This window comes from Anabas testudineus, chromosome 2 (assembly GCF_900324465.2).
Source record: "Anabas testudineus chromosome 2, fAnaTes1.2, whole genome shotgun sequence".
Taxonomy (NCBI): domain Eukaryota; kingdom Metazoa; phylum Chordata; class Actinopteri; order Anabantiformes; family Anabantidae; genus Anabas; species Anabas testudineus.
This window is the reverse complement of record NC_046611.1, coordinates 7,016,334-7,036,663: the sequence shown is the minus strand read 5'-3', so window position 1 is coordinate 7,036,663 and position 20,330 is coordinate 7,016,334. Positions and strand designations below refer to the sequence as shown.

The 20,330-nt window shown below is 39.3% G+C and overlaps 1 protein-coding gene across 1 annotated transcript in view; it reads left to right on the top strand.

The window, feature by feature from the left end:
- Positions 1-19,616, top strand: part of LOC113163056 (semaphorin-5B-like) — a 31,340-nt gene extending 11,724 nt beyond the window's left edge. The window contains exons 4-24 of the mRNA XM_026361369.1: positions 3,865-4,053; positions 7,472-7,571; positions 8,090-8,135; positions 8,252-8,314; positions 8,440-8,538; positions 9,140-9,353; positions 9,455-9,740; positions 9,960-10,095; positions 10,691-10,898; positions 10,990-11,197; positions 11,884-12,001; positions 12,290-12,474; positions 12,578-12,721; positions 13,080-13,227; positions 13,669-13,894; positions 14,809-15,030; positions 15,116-15,286; positions 16,327-16,476; positions 16,804-16,839; positions 17,893-18,104; positions 18,198-19,616. Coding sequence (XP_026217154.1) covers positions 3,909-4,053; positions 7,472-7,571; positions 8,090-8,135; positions 8,252-8,314; positions 8,440-8,538; positions 9,140-9,353; positions 9,455-9,740; positions 9,960-10,095; positions 10,691-10,898; positions 10,990-11,197; positions 11,884-12,001; positions 12,290-12,474; positions 12,578-12,721; positions 13,080-13,227; positions 13,669-13,894; positions 14,809-15,030; positions 15,116-15,286; positions 16,327-16,476; positions 16,804-16,839; positions 17,893-18,104; positions 18,198-18,359 — 3,279 coding nt within the window. The 5' untranslated portion in view covers positions 3,865-3,908 and the 3' untranslated portion in view covers positions 18,360-19,616. The remainder of the gene's footprint in view (positions 1-3,864; positions 4,054-7,471; positions 7,572-8,089; positions 8,136-8,251; positions 8,315-8,439; positions 8,539-9,139; positions 9,354-9,454; positions 9,741-9,959; positions 10,096-10,690; positions 10,899-10,989; positions 11,198-11,883; positions 12,002-12,289; positions 12,475-12,577; positions 12,722-13,079; positions 13,228-13,668; positions 13,895-14,808; positions 15,031-15,115; positions 15,287-16,326; positions 16,477-16,803; positions 16,840-17,892; positions 18,105-18,197) is intronic.
- The last annotated feature ends 714 nt before the right edge of the window (positions 19,617-20,330 follow it).

Here is a 20,330-nt window from a genome sequence, read left to right as displayed (position 1 = left end):
CTTTACCCTCTTTTTAAGTACAAAAAGGAATATTTATTTAAATGTGAATAAAATGTCAGCACGTGCATTAGCATCAAAATTCAGTTTGGGTTGAGAGAAATTAAGATCATTATCAAACTGAATTTGTTGAGAGAGTACCGTCAACATATGATTGTTTGGGGGGGATTGTTTTACCATACATGGTTTGCGTATTCTTAAAATGAAGACACTGCAACAAATCAAGTACCAGTGATAAATGTCAAAGTAAAACAAGAGGGCAGGTAAACACTCTATATATGGACATACTGTATGTTTTAAAAAAAGGTAGCGATGACCTGTTTTTGTTAAATCTATAAATGAAGGGATTATGGACGACTCCTCCAAGTTAGACAAACCTTTAAGGATTTTAAGACCAACTATGATCATGAGTTTGGTCAACTTGACTTTGGTTCAATTGTTTCAGAGTTGGTTTGTTCTACTTGCTGAAAAACAGTTCAGAGAGGAAATCCAACTGCCAGTCTCTCAAGAGTTAACCTCATCCTCTCACTCAAGACCAGGCTGATTTGCATCTTGTTACACAATCAGTGCTCAGATTCATCTGTGTCTTTTTAAGCAACTAATACATATATGCATTGAATTCCGCCTTGTGTCAACAGTGAATAATATGAGGTGTTATTTATGCAAACACTTTCAAAGCAGTTCTACTAATATCAGAGTCTTGTTCAACATACAGTGGAGACAGATTATATAAACATCTACTCACTCCATTGTTAATATCATTTTCTGAATCTCATTTGTGAGCAATGGAAGTTTGACTCCCTTCAAATCTTTAATTCATTTCTGCAAGATGAACCTATTTTAACATTATTAATATATTTAGTTTGTGTTTTAGTGTCTGTATGTATCTGTGAAAATGACACAGACATTAAGCAGACACACTAACATGCTGCATGGTCTGTGGTGGTCTCAGAGTGAGGTGATGGACTCCATGAGATGTTCAAGTGCTCCTCAACGGAGCAGTTACAGGGAAACTGAAGGAAATTAATCCAACACCAGCCAAAAGTAAACAACCACCTGTTGTAGTTTGTTTAGGTTTTTTTTGATACAGTCATTAAACCATGACTTTAACTTTATGCACGGTGGCTCAGAGGTTAAAATCTTGGCAGTGTTCCTCTCCGTGTAGCTGTCACATGTTTACCCCGTGTTTCTGTAGCTTCCCGCCCCCAACAGTCCAAACAAGTCACATGAATCGGAGACTCTGTATTGCTAATCTCTTCAGAGGTTGTTATGACTTTATGGTGTTTTTCCAACACAGGCAGCAACATGAATTAATTAATGTTCTGACACGCTCGTGGCTCCAGGAAAACAAAGCTAGGACTGGATATTTGCTGCTTTTGGTCAACTCTGGTTTCCTCCCAAGAGACTTTAATGTTTACCATGTTTAGTGTGACATTAGTGTAACATTGTAGTTAGTTTTGCAGGTATTTGGACATTTGCAACTTTGACCTGCTGGTGGTGCTAGATATAGAGTCAGAATCCATTACCTGGAAGCCATTTGTACAAGATTTTATTGCAAGTCATCCAATGTTTTTTGACCTAATCTAGTCTGGATTAGCTAATCCATTTAGCAGCAGTTCTACTACAGAAATGTAAAGACACACTGTTAATTTGTCAAAATGCCAAACAACACAGACAAACTTATTAGCTCTTTCTTCTAGGAGCAGTACTTATTAACTTATTAACAAAGTTAATTAAAAACAAAGCATTGGTTGTTAAATTGCTTTAAAATTGATTTAAATTTCCCTGCCTTGAACTCTTATAATCTAAGTTACAGTTGTACTAGTAATGTATGTTCAAAGCAAAGGCAGAAGCACCATTAAGTCATGGTTGGGTGTACAATGTGTCTAAAAGTGACTTTTACATAATAATAAAGTGTTGTGCACCAGTTAATATATGTCTCTTTTAATCAAAATCTTTCTCTACAAAAGTAGTTACAGCTGAACAAACCTGACTAAAAGATCCATAATCAGACAATGTTCATATGAACATTTTTCTGGACACTGGCCCATTTTGTTATTTAGGTGGACTTGTTCACTCTTGGTTCTTAGCCAGGGCTGACCACAGAGTAAAAATCTACGTCTTTGCATTTCCTACTGCCCCTGAACAATCTGACTGACGTTTGCTGCAGCTCCCCCTCGTTGCACTGAATAGACAAATCCCAGAACATTAGGCCTCTCACTGGCCAGTCTTTCCACGGTGAGAGGAGTATGGCCACATAACAAAAGTGAGGCCAGCGGTGGAGGCTCTGTTACTGTCGCTTCATTAAGCAGCAATGTTAGACCCAGTAGGTTGAAATCCTCTGCCTCCACACACTTTCTGTCCTCGTGGTGAGCAGTAGACAGACATTCATTGCTTCTATTCTCCAAAGCACAGAGGAGCTGCAAGGACGCTGGTTTTAGGGTTAAAAGTAGGAGAGAGTGGGAAAAGATTAAGAATGAAAACTGTGGTAAAAATGGCTGTATACTTTTTATTTTGCCATTTAAAAATAGTTCATTTCTTATTTTAATTAGTCCAACTTATCTTCTACCTTTTCAGTGGCTGCTTCAATTACACAAATGGATGTAGGTGAGGGAGGATTCTTGAAAACTGGTGTAACTGTAGCTGTTTTAGCAATAATCTTCTGATCCCTGTCTTCTTACCAGGGAGATTTGTGTGATTTTTTTCACCATTTAAAAGAACAATGCACGTCCGCTTTGTTAAAACAAGGTCTTCATCATTGCTAACAAGCAACTGCCACAACAATTTTCTGCTGTTAAGATCTGTTTAGCCAGTCACAACAAGGAACAAGCTGTGCTGGTACTTTGGATGTAGTTAGCACAGCTTGTCACAGCTGTAGAAAATCAAACCATCCTTGCAATTTAATCCAGTGTTTTTTTACTATTTTGTATGTCTCGTATGTTCCAAATAATTGCCGCTACAAATCCATTCAACCCTTTTTATAAAGACAAAAATGTTGCAAGCATTTTGGTTGAGTCACAAAATGTGCTTATTCAATGTGAAACTTGGGACACTGTGAGCAGCAAGTCCAGTCTGGGTAATTTACATGTATACAAAATCCTGATATTAAGTATACACAAGACAGGAAGAAATATCATATTAATATTGATTTGTAAATAAGATTTGTACCTAATATTTAGCTCTTCTGTCATAATTATAAAGACAGATTATTTTTTTAATTCAGGTACCTGATGTAAAAACTGAAACAGCTGTTTACTGCAGCTTTGTTCTCTGTTCATCATTAGAAGTGTGGCTGATATCAAAGAAGACATCTTCTGTTTAAATCACAGTAAATAATACTTTGGATACAACAAGTAAACGGCTTAATATTAGGATTTTGGGCTCAACTATGACCCCTGTGCATACATAGTGAGATAATCATCTTTGATTTGATGGATTTTGATGCCGAGACAAAGACCCTTCATGTGGCTCACAGTTCAAAGTTCACACCCCCTGTTTGGCTCTGTGCCCAGGCTCGTTTTTGAATAGGTCTCCTCAGTCATGAAGAGCTCTGCTGATGGCACCCTCCGTTAGAGAGTTGGCATTAAGAAGATTGGCAGCTCTGGCCTTTTGAGGTGAATTAGCTGTGGCCGAGTCATGCTGACAATGAAAGACTGGACACCCAGAGCAAACAGACAGAGGCAGCAGAGTGACTTCTGGGCTACAGGACTGGCAAAACTTATTTAGATGGATGGATAGGCAGGCAGAGAGCAAGGATGTAGTAAATGTCTGGTATTAAACTGAGATTTGAAGACAATGACCGAAAGACTGTTTCCCTCTTGAGCTTCGATGTAAAATTATCTAAAGATGTCGCTGGTGTTTTAACAGGTGTTTCCTGAAGACCTGATAGAAGACTGGATGTGGTTGTAACTATGGTTCTGCCAGGGTGGGGGGTGTGGGCCCTCTTCCCCTGTGGCCTCGTGTTGGTCATCTGTTCATCTGTGTGTCTGTCCCAGGAGCCTCACATCAAACCTGCAGACTGCAGTAGAAAGGAACATCCTGTTGTCTCCTACCAAGGTGAGTGAATCAGTACAGTGAGCTTTTCTTCCAGTGTCACTTTTTTTTATCATTGCTCGACCAACTTAAGAGATTGGGGCAAATTGGTTAATAAGGAATTAAAATTTAAAGAGGAACCTGATTGTACGGGCTACAGTAGCCCAGCAGGGAGAGCAGGTCACCCAGTAATCGCAGGGCTGGTGACTTAATCACCCACTACTCTTTTTCATATGTCGAAGCATCTTTGGGCAAGACAAGTGCCAGAATTGTTCATCCTCCTCTGTGAATTAACTCTACAGACAAAAAGGTAGTAAAAAATCTCTTCTGGGTTTCAGCTACACCCTGACATTATCCTGTTGGATACCTCAATAAACTTGGGAATTTGATGATAGCCCAAATCGTGATGAACCCTTTATCAATCTTCTCAGTTGTTTGGATGATGTTTTCATGCTGGTTTACAGTGTCTTAAGAAACTCTCAAGAAGACAGAATAACCCACACTGTACCTCTAACTTGGTAGATTGGACTCTTTTTGAAGAACTTGTTATTGGTTAAAGTAGATTTGTTCATAATAGCCACCTCTGACCACTTTAATACACATTTAGATAATTCCAGATGAGGCCAGATGGTTATATTTCTTGATCAAATATAGCACAAATATAAATATATGACACATTCTCACTTATAAAACATATTGCCAACAAACATAAGGAGGATGAAACTAGACTCCACCCTTATGAATGTTGACTCCTTGCATGCATGAAGCTTCGATTGTCTGTTTTCATATTTGATAGGCTTTATCACCAAATGGGAGTCTTAGTTCTCCTGTAGTTAACTGTGGGTGAGGCGTCAGGATGAAACTGAAAACCAGTCATACCTCCTGCTGCGCTGTTGGAATATTATTTGTGAATATGACTGTATGCAGTGACTGTCTGTACTTGTTTGTATTGCCACGGGTCTTTATGTACACATGCAAGTCAACAAAGGCAATTTGGCAATGTCTGACATAGAATTGTCTTTTTAATGCTTTTCCAAGTGAAGCTGAAGCCAGACAGGCATGATGGTTCAGTTTTGTGTCTAATAACCAGGTTCTTCAGACTGAAGAAGCTACTTGAAAGTGTAGTGAAATGTTTCAACCTTACAAGAAAGAAGTCCAGCTGCCACGATTCAGCTTCTAGATATTTTGACACAGTGTTTGCTCATAATTTTGCTCAGTGAAGGAGGCAGAGCTGAAATTTAGTATACAATGTCTGTTTTTTGGGCTTTCCACATATAGTAGTCTTGCTCAAAATGTTGCTTCTGATGTTTGGCTTTAATATAGCGACAATAAAAGTCTGGCAGTGCTCAAAGCTCTCAGATGACATTAATCTGCATTAATGAGGTTTTGTGTGTTGTGTTTCTCTAATGCTTGCAATGAGATGCACTGAAAATTATAGTCAGTGTTTACTAATGGTTAATATTTGGGAACAATGCTTAGACATTTTAACAGGCAAGAAAATAACTTGACAACACGAGTTTACTAATGGAATGATCTTCTTTATCATACCAATGCCTTTCATCAGGGTAGTTTACAGACATAAAGATTTCTATGAACTTAATAAAAGTTGTGAAGTCTCTGCAGTGAGGCTTCATTAAATATTCCTCAGCTATCACCAGGCTTGGTGATATTATTTGACTGGATGTCAGTTTCCATCCTTTCAAATTGCTTGCCTGGCAAACTGTGCTGTTATTGTTTTGGATTTAGTTGTCCAGAAGAGCCAGCTTTCATTTAGCTGAGGCAGCAATAATTTGTTCTGAAACAGTGAAGAAGGATTAATTTGTTGCACGTCATGCTGCCCAAAGCTCATGTAAAACAAATGAGGTTTTGTTTATCATCATGCCTGCATCAGAGTTTTAAATCAGGAGCATTTAATTTAATCCAAAATAGATAAGCTAAAAAAAAAAAAAACGGAAATAAGAACACTGCACTTTTGTTTGCTCATTTTAAAATAGCTAATAGAATATAATTTAAATTTAATTCAATTCAATTCAATTTTAACAGTCATCTCAAGGCACTTTACAGTGTTTAAGGTTTAAGGTCTTACACAATATAACTGTATACAGAATTATTTAGACCCAACCCAACAACCCCACTGAGCAGCACTAGGCAACAGTAGAGAGGAAAAACTTCCTTTAGAGGAACAAACCTCCAGCAGAACCAGGCTCAGGGTGGGGCAAGTCGGTAGGACCAGTAACTGCACTCAGGAGATATACAGCTCTGGGGTCGAGGAAACCTGCAGAAAAGTGCAGAGAGAGGGAGGAAGATAACTCAGAGATTCCTCACAGTAGCAGTAAATGATCAATTTCAACACTGTATGTCAAAACAAGATCAACGGTTTGATTAAAACAGTTAGGGGTAATAGTGAATAGTAAATTAAATGCAGTGTTGAGGCAGTTATCATCAACATCTACATGAATGTTGAAGTCACCCACTATAATGACTTTATCTGGACTGAGAACTAAATCGTCTGAGAAAGTCTGAGAATTTAGTTAAAAACTCAGAGTAAGGGACAGGAGGACGGTACACAATAACAAACAGGACTGGTTCAGAGAGGCTAAGAGTGAGGCTCTCAAATGAATTCAAACTATGTTTAGGTCTGAGGTTGATTAATAAGCTTGAGTGGAAGATTGCTGCTACTTCTCCACCCCGACCTCTATTTCTAGGAACATGATAATTAATATGACTTGGGGGGGTTGACTCATTCAGACGGACATTTTCTTCCTGCTGCAGCCAATTTTCAGTAAGACAAAATGGTCACTTATCAAATCATTAACTAACAGGGATTTAGACGAGAGAGATCTGATATCTCTTGTGTTGGTTTTTGATATCTATAATTTAGGTGGTCGGGGAGCAGACACTGTCTCTATGGGGTTCTGGTAATTTTGGGGGGTGACGACTGTGAGGAAACTGCAGAGAGGTGTGTAAGACTGCATCTCTGACTGCTTTGGCTCCACTCTGAGATGTCAGGCTTTATGTTGTCTGATAAACTCAGCCATACTTCATACATATGTATGGGACATATGTAAACTAGAACCACTTAGTTCAAGTCATCAAATATATTTTACACCGAGAGAAAAAAGAGGGATAACTAACCAATTAATACATTTGGGACTGAGCCTCTGTTCTGCCATCAGCTGTAAATTTAAAGACTGATCCCACATTCTTGACGTGCTGGAGCTTGGTGAAGACACATTCTCACACAAATGCCGGTTAACTGAACTGGATGTCTTTTGTCTCTCCTCCCATCAATCTTTATTCTTCTCTTTGTTGCCCTCTTCATTGTTCATCTCTCACCTACTGCCACACCCTGTCTTTTCTCCTCTCGTCCCTCGTCCTTTTACTTAACTTTTACTCCAACGATTAACCTTTTTCTTCTTGCCACCGCTCATTCTCCATGCAGCGTTAAGGCCATGGATGTCAGAGTTCTCCCATCCAGGAGTGAGGGATTTCTCCCAGCTGGCTCTGGACCTGAGCAGAAACCAGCTCATTGTTGGAGCAAGGTAACAAATAACTACACTTAAAGTTAGCATTCATCACTAAGTGTCTTGTAAGGAATGTACAGTGAAGTGTATAAATAAATAATGATTATATGTTTTTTTAGTTTGTCCTCTGACCATCACAATAAGTGGAGTCAGGACTTGTAGCTTGTAATCACGAGGGTGGCATTAACCATACAGGAGTTACAGCCATTTTTATATGCACACACACAGTTTTGGAGGCTCATAAATAATGGAAAGAATGACTTACAAGCTGTTGCATGGCCATTGATCCATTACTTATGGTTAACTGTATAGATAGCTGTATCCAAAGAGGTTTATAGGACTGTGTCAGGAGAGAAAATGGGAGAAGATATAGAAATATTGAGACATACAGGCTCTTATATTTAGAAATACTATAAAAAATAACCTGGACACGCCCAGAGTGAAATAAAAAATCATATGTAGTCTATAAAACCCTCTGCAGTCTGTGTTTGTCTGCTGCTTTACCTCCAACATTTTTTGGATTTTATTTTTTTCAGAAACTTCATTTTCAGACTGAGTTTAAGTAACGCCTCCCTCATACAGGTAACATTTAGAAATAAGTTATGTGACATTCAAACTTTGGATTCCTTCTTATTTTGCACAACTAAATTAATAAAAAATAACAAAACAACAACTTTATACTGCATTGTTTTCTTCAGGCAACAGAATGGGCACCTGATGAAGACACAAAACGTTCATGTCAGAGCAAGGGCAAATCCGAGGTAACGTACTCTGTCATAAAATGCACAATTATGGTCACATAAGTTTTTTCTTCACGCTAATCAAACTGTGGTTAAGATTAATTATCATGAAATAGTAAAACGGGGTTGTGTGTCTTTTTTTGCAGGAGGAATGTCAAAACTACATCAGAGTTTTATTAATCAGTGGAAGGATGCTCTTCACATGTGGCACCAACGCTTTCACCCCCGTCTGTATTACCAGGCAGGTTGGTACATTAAATTATCATGAAGCAAGTTACTAGCAAGATCAGGTTTTAGCCATCAGCATCATTCCTCATCAACATTTGTAAAAAAGACAATTGTTAGGAATAGAAATGTAGAAATGTAAAGCCTGATAACTGAAGTGATCTATGAAAGCTGAAGAGGATTTCCTCTTTTGATAATTAAGAAGGTAGTGCAGCATCTGATCATTACCTTAAATATCAGTTAAACTGTTTTCAGAAAATGTGATGTATCAGAAGATGTGACTGTCAAACTGTTAATTAAGTAATTTTCTGGTTATTAAGTAATCAATATATTCACATTCTATTTTATCCATAAAATGCATTTAGTTCTCTGCAATAAATTGTTTTGGCATCTTTATGATCCAAGTCTTAATGTGTATAAGAGATTTTTCTAACAAATTAATTAAATATTTTAAAAAATGTGAATGGGAGTTCAAAGGTGTCCATAAAACCTAAGCGAAAGACATTATTTGCCAGTCATTTAATTTGCAACCCACCGTGCAGACAAAATACTAAAACCGAAGCTGTAGATTTTCTTTTCCCTGTGTTGAATTCACCAGTTTTTGCGTTGTCTTTCTGTCAGATTGGTAACGTCAGTCAGGTGTTAGACACAGTGAACGGTGTTGCCCGATGCCCTTACGACCCGCGCCACAACTCCACTGCCATGATAACAGAGAAGGGCGAGTTGTATGCTGCTACAGTGATCGACTTCTCAGGACGTGACCCAGTCATCTACAGGAGCCTGGGGAACCTGCCACCACTGCGCACCGCCCAATACAACTCTAAATGGCTCAATGGTAAACAAAGCACCACGCTCTTGTCTGTTTTTTTCTGACCCAAGTATCTGTTTGTGAATATCAGATCTTATTTCCCTGTTCCTCCCTCATGTGTCCACCAGAGCCTCATTTTGTGTCTGTTTATGAGATTGGCCGGTTTGCGTACTTCTTCTTGAGAGAAACTGCAGTTGAAAACGACTGCGGGAAGATGGTTTTCTCTCGAGTAGCCCGGGTTTGTAAGAATGACATGGGTGGAAGATTCCTTCTGGAAGACACTTGGACCACCTTTATGAAGGCCAGACTGAACTGCTCCCGATCAGGAGAAATACCCTTCTACTACAACGAGCTGCAGAGCACCTTTTACTTACCAGAGCAGGATGTGATCTACGGCATCTTTACCACTAATGTGTAAGTGAAGTTCATTGATAACCTCTTTTAAATTCACAAAAACTAAAGACTGTATTTGGATACTTTTTGTATATTAAGTATTTGAAAACTATGTAAAAGTAATTTTGAATTAAAGTACTTTGTGTAGTATTAGTGAGAAGATCTAAACTACTTGTTTCTCACTCACTTTTGCTAAGATTTACAAAGATCTAACCACAATTACATCTTGGCTTCCTTCAGGAACAGCATATCTGCTTCAGCAGTCTGTGCCTTCAACCTGAGCTCCATCACTCAGGCCTTCAATGGACCCTTCCGCTACCAGGAGAATCCCCGCACTGCCTGGCTCTCCACCCCAAATCCCATACCCAATTTTCAGGTAGCTAGCATATTTATATAAACAAAAAAGATTTCAAACTGCATCCACACAGCTGTTTTTCTCTGACAACATGGTGTTGATAGGTGTGAGAGAGTTTTCTCCTTCCACAATTTCACTGCCTTTCCCCAAAGGCTTATAAAAGAGTTTTCACAAGACTGACATCTATTTCACCTCTGTGTGCTTACGGAGATAGCTTATTGCAGTCCAGCGCACAGAAAATTGCAGCCTAGCTCTATTAAATGCACCAACAATAAATTCATGGAAACTTTCCAACCACTATACAAAATGTTTTCTAAACAGCTGGGACATTGTAAATTATGTAATGGCTGCATTTCATATGCAAAAGTTCTGCTATTTGTGGTTTTGAATTTGCATTTATTTAACATATATTTATTTTTGCCATTCATATTGATGTTTCCAATGCCAGGAATTTTGGCTTTAAGCAAAAAGCAATAAATAAAACACATGTATACCCACTACAATGTCTACATCTAATTCAGATACACCCATTAATGTTTCCAGTTGCACTAGAATAATTAAAATTAGCTGCTGAACTGTATTGTTTAAGTGAAACTTTTCTGTTCTGACGTCTCAGTGTGGCACATTGGAGGAGGGAGGCCCTGGAGGTAATCTAACAGAGCGCAACCTCCAGGATGCTCAGCGACTCTTCCTGATGAATGACGTGGTCCAGCCAGTGACCATCAACCCTCTTCTCACACAGGACAATCTGCGCTTCTCCAAGCTGGTGGTTGACATTGTGCAGGGCCGAGACACACTTTACCATGTCATGTACATTGGCACTGGTGAGCGAGAGAAAAGCTGGCTTTTTATTCCTTCAAGTATGTAAAACACTTAATTCCAGATATGTTCTGATTTCTCATCATGTTCAATCAGAATATGGCACCATCCTGAAGGCTCTCTCCACAACCAATACAAGCCTTCATGGCTGCTACCTGGAGGAGCTCAGGATCCTCCCTGAAGGGCAGATCAGGCCAATTAAAAGCCTTCAAATCCTCCACAGTGACAGGTCCTTGTTCGTGGGACTTGATGACAGACTGGTGAAGATCCCATTAGAGCGATGCTCCAACTTTCCAACAGAACGGTACGATCCATAGCGTCCTCAAGGCTGCAATGGCAAAATAAGGAATTTTTCTTTGGGATTAACAAGTGGGGCTTTTAGATAACTTGTAGACATTTGTTTATAACAAGGAGCATAAATATGAGTGGTTAAATTTAAGTATATATTTAAGTATATGCAGACATCCGCGATCGGATGTCAGCTTAAATTTATGAGCCTGCTCAGTCTGTAACTGTTCTTCTGCTGGTGGTTGCAAATTTACTAACTCAACTTAACAACACTTAAAAAGATTTATTAACTGCATTGAAGAGAAAAACACCTGTGGATGTCCAGGTCTGGACGGCTCCCAATAAACACTGAGAAAGATGATTATGTTAAGAGCCCAGTTTATTTTCCCTGTCGAGAAACTACTTTTGAACTGTCAGTCTACATTTTGGCACAGACCAGACATTACATAAAGAGGTTATTAATTAATTTGTTGACAGTAAATTAACCACTAGAATTTGCTGTCACCCTAGCAGAATACTGTATAATGTACAGGAGTTTGTCAGAGCCCATTTAGCAGCCTTAAAATGTACCAGAAATTCTTTTATAGAGAGAAAACATCTGTACACTGTATAAATATCTTGGCAAACAGAATTATGTCACAGAGAGACTTGTTAATTCTGCAACAGTAACAATTTAAGACAAATTGTCTGAACTCACATTAGTCATTGCATGGAGGCTCGAGACCCTTACTGTGGCTGGGATCACAAACAGAAGCGCTGCACCACCATCGAAGAGAGCTCCAACATGAACCAGTGGACCCAAAACATCACAAAGTGCCCAGTAAGATACACAGTTAGTGCTGTGTTTTTTACTAAATACACAATGTATTTAACTATAAATATATTGAACTGTAGTCTGTGAGGTTTTAATTTGATACAAATCATTATTGTCCAGAATTAATTTCACATGTAATTGTTATTTATCGCATACAGCAGAACATGTTACATACTCTTAGCAATATCATGATCATATTTGTGAGATACACAAAATACACAAAAGGAGTTTTGGTGCATTTAGACAAATGTGACTTATTCGGGTGCCCCTGGCCCTTACATATCATCTACAAAGGTGAGGAACCTGACACAGGATGGGGGTTTTGGTCCTTGGACACCGTGGCGACCCTGTAATCACGATGATGGCGAGGGCTCCGTCAGTAGCTGTTCATGTCGGTCTCGGTCATGTGATGGACCAGTAGCTCGATGTGGTGGAGTCGAGTGCAAGGGCCCAACTATCCAGGTGGCAAACTGTTCCAGGTACGGCTTCTTTATAAATATTATAATACATTGGTTAAAATAATGTATTCCTGGATTATGTGACATTTACTGTATATTTCATGTCTCCATGTCTGTCCCTCAGGAATGGAGGCTGGACTCCATGGTCTTCATGGGGCCAGTGCAGCAGCAGCTGCGGAATCGGTTTTGAAGTGAGGCAGCGGTCCTGCAACAACCCCTCCCCTCGCCATGGTGGTCGAATATGCGTTGGCCAGGGTCGAGAAGAGAGGTGACAAGATTGTGTTTATATAATTTTGGCAATGTTAAAACAGTCACATACAGAAAATAAGAAACACATGTCCAGTGAGGTCATTTTTATAATTGAAAGGGTTCATATATCTAATATCTGAGGAAAAGGGTCTTGTGTCAGCAAAAAATATAATGATCTATCAATGCATTTGTTTAATTATTTATGTATGTTTATTTCTTTTCTGGAATTATTATTTGAACTATGTAAGCACCTTCCTTGTAGGAGTTAAACTGCTGTATTGGTAATTCTCATGTAAACACATTACTACATAACACTGTTTGGATTTCAAACACCACTATTTTGGATAGTAATAACATCAGTGTCTCTGTGTTTCCAGGTTATGCAATGAGAAAAAACTATGTCCCCTGCCAGTTTTGTGGACAGCGTGGGGCCCCTGGGCTCATTGCAGCGCTGAATGTGGAGGAGGGGTCCATTCTAGGACCAGAACCTGTGAGAATGGAAACACTTGTCCTGGATGTGCCACGGTATTGCAGTGTATAAATATTAAAAATGTAGTTAAGATGTTGCTTTGAAGTTTGAGACAAACCCAGATTATTATTCTTAAACATTTAATTTAAATGATATTTTCTTGCCTTGCCAACAACATAAAATTGAGCAGTGGAGTTGGTGCTGACATGGCTTTTTAGATTAAGAGTTTGGCAAGGTTTCTGTACACTTTAAATAATATGGTTACATTTTTAATTCTAGTCTCTGAAGAAGATGGATAACTGAGATAACTGAGATGAAAGATTATTGAAGGTGGTTCCTTTCTGACATACAGTACATACTATGGATACATTTTAATTTTTATTTGCAAATACCAAACAACAAGACAGTTACAGACAGCAATAGCTGGAGCCTGCAGTGACAGGTTTACACTTTTCATTATTAGTAATGTTGTTGCTTTTGTACATCCTGTCTTCCAGGAATATAAGGCCTGTAATCTGGAGGCTTGCCCTGAGGTGCGCCGCAACACCCCCTGGACACCGTGGATGCCAGTGAACGTTAGTCAAGATGGGTCACGGCAAGAGCAGAGATACAGGTACATCTGCCGGGCATTGCTACCCAACCCCCAGGAGCTCCAGTTGGGCAAGAAGAAGGTGGAGACCCGGTTCTGCCCTAATGACGGTTCTGGAGCCTGTCAGACTGACTGTGAGTACTTGGAATGGTATACGTATATAATGGAAACATCATATTAACAGCTCTTTCCCTTCGCACATTTTGTGCCACAGTAATGTTGATCGTGTTTTTCTTTTGGCAGGTGTCCTTAATTTTTACTGTAGAAACACAGATGGTGTGGTGATTATTTAGCAGTGTATCCAGATGCCATCCTAACCTAGAGGCTGGGTTACTGGGGCTTTTTTACGGTTTCAGTTGTTTGCGCAGCTACCTAACTTGTTTAAGATGTACACAAGGATGTGATTAGTCTAATTCACTGTATCTGTAAAGCAGGCTACAACAGATGTCTACTTCCTCCAAACAAGACACATTCAACTTTTCTCATCATAGAATCTGAATTATTTAATGTTTTTTAATTATTATTTTTTTATTATTTATTGTATGATTAGATTGTTGATGCTTATTTATTTGTTTTTGAGACCCCTTCGCCAAGAATGTTCTGGAGGAGTTGTGATTTCTGTGGTTGAGCCCTCGGTCCTCATAATTCAAATGTTATCTGAAACCCTCAGGAAGTCTTGATTTATGTAGATAATTTGTGATTGTGGGTGCTCGTGTATACACTGGAAATACCAACTCAATCTTCAGCACATCTCACGTTGCACTCACTAATTAATGCTGCAAAACAAATTTCTTCTGCTGAGTTTGGGGATATAAATATTAAGTTCTGTGGTTCTCATTTAGGCTCCGAAGCTTCTAGAAGTTAAGATATTCTGAACAAAACACTCACTCAGCATTTTGTGTGAAAGAATTAGTTTTTTGAGTAGTAGTAGTTTGAGTCTTAGAATTCTTTCTCACATTGCTCCAGGTGCATTGCTTATCATGTGAAGGGGAAATATCATGCTTTTATATTCTAATAAAGTATATGATAAACTTAAAATGTTTTCCAGCTCTGGTTGAAGACTTGGTGAAGACTAGCGGCCAAACTCTCTCCCAGCCTCAAGGTGCACGCTGGGGATCCTGGGAAACATGGTCCAGCTGTTCCCAGCACTGTTCCAGAGGCTTTCGTACTCGGAAACGTAGCTGTTCAACAGCAGAGGGCAGAACCAACCCCAGTGTCTGTGTAGGGTCTCCAGTGGAGTATCAGGACTGCAACACTCAACCCTGCCCAGGTAATAGAACATTTTATAACTAGTTGCAAACTATGTCAAATGTATATTATATAAATAAACACTATTGTGTGCACGTGTGTTCTAGTGAGTGGGGCCTGGTCTTGCTGGTCCTCCTGGTCCCAGTGCTCGTCTAGCTGTGGGGGCGGACACTACCAACGAACTCGGGCATGCAGCAGTCCACCACCTGCCAATGGAGGAGACATCTGTATAGGTCTTCACACTGAAGAAGCTCTCTGCAACACACATGCCTGTGAAGGTATAAATATTAATGCATAAATGTTGTCTACATTTAAAATGAAAGAATGTGTGTAAAATGGCTTACAATTTCTCCATTTTATGCACATAACTGTTTGCCACAACTGCCCTTTTGGTACATGCATTAGTTTTCTTGTGTATAATAATCATCATTTTATGTTAAGGCTCTTGCATATTTGTTATTTAAATTGCCCATTTTTCCTTTCAAACCTTTTTTGCTGTTTACCACGTGGTAACTATGTGCTCCACAAACGTATTCATTTATCATTATGATTAGACCATAAAAACACTCTATAGACCACTCTGTCTCCCTAGATTAAATAATGGTGTTTGTATGGGCGCTGATCGGAAATCACCTCCACACAGCAAGTGGTGAATCAATATTTGTGTTGCAAAGGCAAATAACATGGTTTGGAGGCTATCCCAGCATGCATCAGCTCAAAGACAGAAAATACACATGAAAAAATGTGTTCCCATTTACACCACAAATGCTGTTTGTTTGGTCATTACTTTATTCTTTTGGTGTTCAAAAGAAAAATAGAAACATGGGAAGCAAATGGGGGTAATCAACTTCTCGTTGATTTTACTCTTTTGTCCACTGAAACAAAGTATGTCTCGCAGACAGACATGGAGGCTGGACGGGCTGTTGACTGATGATGACCATTGTGCTGTAGCCAACATTTCTCACCATGCACACTTGTTAATCTTCCATACGCTTTCTCTGCTCACAAAGTTCCACATTTTGTTAATGTTCTTCAAAATGTGCAGAGACATGTTGTTCTTATTAGATATCTATACAAAAAAGTTACTTCATGCTGCCTTATTGAAGAAAAACAGCAGACATGGATTTGGTTACATAAAAGAAAATAATTCTAAATACATAACTGCATTGTGAGTTTTCTTTTAAAGTTCTTGTATTTAATGTTACTTGGCAGTAATGTGCCGATGCTGCATCTTTAATGCTGACTATTAAACAAGAAGATAAGGACACAGGAGCAGATCAGATAATTGTTTTTGTCAACTCTCGTGTTCGGTTGTCAGGTTGGGGTGAATGGACAGAGTGGGGGGACTGTGATGACGAAGGTCTGCAGCATCGCACTCGGCGCTGTAGTGAGGACCACGAGGCTGAGGCCAGTCTCTGCCAGGGCAACATTACCCAGTCCAGGCTATGCCAGCCTCATGAGGTGCCAGGTAAGCGTGTTCTTTTTAGTAAATTGCTGTAACAACTTTTCTGCACATAATAAATTGCTGCAGACGGGTGCTGATACAAGCTGGAAAAATCCAGTTTGTCACACAGAAAGTTTAATCAGGTTAATGCTGACTTTTTCATGCCGTGTCTGTAGAAATTAAAAAGACAAATGAATGGGGATGTCAGCATTCTGCCTACCTCGAGTAAAGTGGAGCCTTTGAGGGACATTAACTGGTCTTGTCATTTTTGTTGTTCCCGATTCCTGATTTTACTGCATGACAATGTTTTTTCAGTCTCTTTTTCATTTCTGTCTGTCTGTCTCGTTCCAGTTATTTTACCTGGACAGGACGACCAAAGCTGTGGAAGTGAGTGAAAACAAGTGATGTTTTCCATGAAGTCTCCCCCTATTCTTATAGTCACACACACACATCCTGTATATGTGTGTGCACTCTAATTCCCAACAGAAAATCTACTTGATTTTGTCCCTTTGTACTTTTGCTGTATCCAAAGAAAATCAATGTCACCTCAGTTTAACTGCAGTCTCTGAACATCTAGCAACACCTAAGCAAGGTTACTGGCTTGTTTCCTTGTTTATGTACCACATAGTAGGTAGCATATTGACTTTTATTTACGACATTTGGCCCCCTGTGGCAGGGGATTGGTGTCGTTTCTGGCCTGATTGAGTTAGATAGCAGATAGTGACAAATAATAAAGAGCATTATAAAGGATTTTCCTGTCCTGTCCTATAGGGACTACTACTGTTTACCCTTCATAGTTGTTGTACAAAGCAACATAGCATTTACCAGCCAGACTGCAATGGAATTCTATTTGGCTATATATGTTTCCATGATGATTGTTCCTAATTACTTTATTTAATTACTTAATTACTTTACCCCTCTTCTGTCCATCTTGTCCAGAATCAGGCCATCATCCATACAATTAACATTGAATCTGCAGTAGCAATTGCTAAAAGTACATATTATTTTATTTGTCACATCAGTTGAATAAATTAAAATACATTTAATCATTATTTCTGTAATTTAAATTACCACATGTTCACCTTTGTCAAGTTTACATGCAGCTGTTGTCATTTTCCTGCATCTGGCACTGGAAGATAACGTTCCAGTTTTTAATCCTCTGGCTCTGACTTGATTGTTATTCAAGGAAACAACTCAAAACTGACTCCAGATATGTTTGAAAAAGGTTAGAAAACTAATTTCATGACCTAGGTTAAGGATAAATCTGTCTCCATCCAGCTTGAAGATGCACAGGTGGTGGCATAGACTCACCTGAGATACTTGTTCCCCATGACAGAACTCATGCTTTTACGTAACAATTAGTCAACATTTTTGGTTTTATTAGTTTTTCTCATCCTCTGTCTCTGCTCTCTCCTTCTCTTTTACCCAAACTGCTTCCAGCCTTTACCTTGTTCCAGCTTGTGGCTGTGGGCTCAGCTAGTTTCTTTGCGGCAGCACTACTGTCAGCACTGGCTTACACCTACTGCCACCACATGAATCGACCATCAGCAGAGTCAGCAGTCATCCACCCCAGCACACCCAACCACCTTAGCTACAACAAGCAGGGCAACTCCGCACCAAAGAATGAAAAGTACATCCCCATGGAGTTTAAGGTAGACCAGTTCAGCTGTTTCATTTTCTATGAAGTCATTGTTTGCTGCACTCTGTGGCTTTAGCTGACCGACTGTTTCTCTGTCTTAATCTAGACGCTAAACAAAAACAATCTTCATGTGAATGACGAGACGTGTAACCACTTCCCCTCGCCTCTGCCCTCCAGTAATATGTTCACCACCACCTATTACCCTTCAACCCTGAGCAAGTATGACTTCCATCAAGACTCCCCCTGCAGATCCTACATGCAGAGCTGAGAGAAAACCAACCTACTTTTCTAACATTACCACTCTGAAAGGTTCCAAATTTTCCCAGGATTTTGATAGACTATCCTTTTGGTCAAGAAAGTCTAAAATGAAACGACAAAATCTACCTTGTTGATGAAATCCTAAAGTTCAGTTCACCCAAACGACTTAACAAGCTGTCTACAAACAGTTTCAGTTTATTTGGCCAGATTTTCCAATGTCTATTATTTCTTTCAGTGTTTCTTCAGTAGAAAATTGTTGCAGCTTCATGTAACTGCATTTCACATTGTGCAGTTACTGCTACAACTTTTTACTGAGTTGCTGCAGCAAAGATTGTTAAGCACTGACTTGTGTGCCATCTGCTGACCATGTGTTCTGAAGGTGTGTGTGCACCATATACAACCAATTACACATACATACTACTGGGTTCTTGTCTGAACAGAATTTTTTTACTGGATTCTAAGATTTAAGCTGAAGAGAACATTTTTGTTATCTGGCTAAAGGTTCACTTACGAATGCTCCGTCCAACAAAACAAAGTGATGGCCGGCGGTGTATATTCATAGGAAACAAAAGTGAGTATTTGCAGACATTACTAATCTGATCAAACTAAGTGTGCTTTTGGATTGGTTGGTTGGTTTGGTGCAAAGTCTCTTGTGAAACCTGGCCGCCTAGTTTTCTCCCATTTTTCAAAATGTGGTTGTTTTCTTTTGGATTGAGACACACAGACACTGGTCACACAGACAATGAGTCAGTCACCAACAAGAAGCTGCGTGCACTCAGGTAGACTGCAGTCCTTCTTACAAATTTAGGGCACACAACAGCCTTTACAGTACCTCCCATGTTTTCAAGGATCCAGGTCCAGCTGGGTACCGGTGTCCCCTTCCTCTCACTTCACCCACCCTGAGATGCTCTATTTGCGCTCAGGTCAGGTTGAAAGCAAGGTAGGACTCCAAACTCCAGGGCTTCAACTCGACTTCACACTAACTACTGTATATACCTGGATCTCCACTGGTCTGAGAAGACACTCATCTGCTGGTTATTGTTGTGCAGACTTTATATATTTTTGGCAGAGGTCCTCAGAGGACTCAGTCTTACTGTTTGCTTCTCTACAGGAGACGTGGGCACTTGTTGACTGTGTGCTGCCATCAGCAAAGATGAATATCTGTGAAACATGTCCACACGTTTTCCTTCACATCATGCGAATGGAACAAAACAATATAACAGAGACCTGCAGATTTCTGCCATATTTGCTTTAATTTTTATGTTTAGCATCTTTTACCAGGAAAACAACACTGAAGGGGTCTCACTATGCACATCATTGACAGGAAAGTCATCTGTGCTGACTTTCCTGTCAGTAGGCTATATTAAATATTTCCTGGATCTTTTTATTGTATCTGCTGAAGAAGATATTTTGCTTCAGAAAGGGCATTTATTGTCTCATTCCTTTTTTCTGGATGTGAATGCATTGAGGTTATTGCTTACCAATCACCAAATATAATGCAGCTCTAGGTGTCAACAAAAAGTAACACCACAATACTGTACATATTACAGTGATGGGTTAACTTGCTCAAGCAGGTTTCAAGTCTTTAAATCTTGTTTTCCATAGTGTGCTGAAATAAATGGAAAACAATGGCTGCCAGGAAAGTAAAAAACATCCTATAACCTTTTTGTATGTAGAAATTGTTCTGCAACAAAGTGAAAAGTTATAACTTTGAGGTTTAAAGAAAACAAAGCAAACATGAATTTTATGGACTACAGCTATGCTTTCTTTTTACGCTTTGGAATACAAATAATCGTGAACACATTAGAGGAGAACATGTAGAAAACATGTTTTTTGACCTTTTACATTTTTCCATGACTGCAAGGATTTTCTCCAGGACTCCAGTTTCCTCCCACAATCCAAAATCCTGCAGGTAAAGTGAACTTGATACTCTAAACTGTCTAATGTGAGTGTTTTTGTGCGTTCTGTATATTTGAATTTT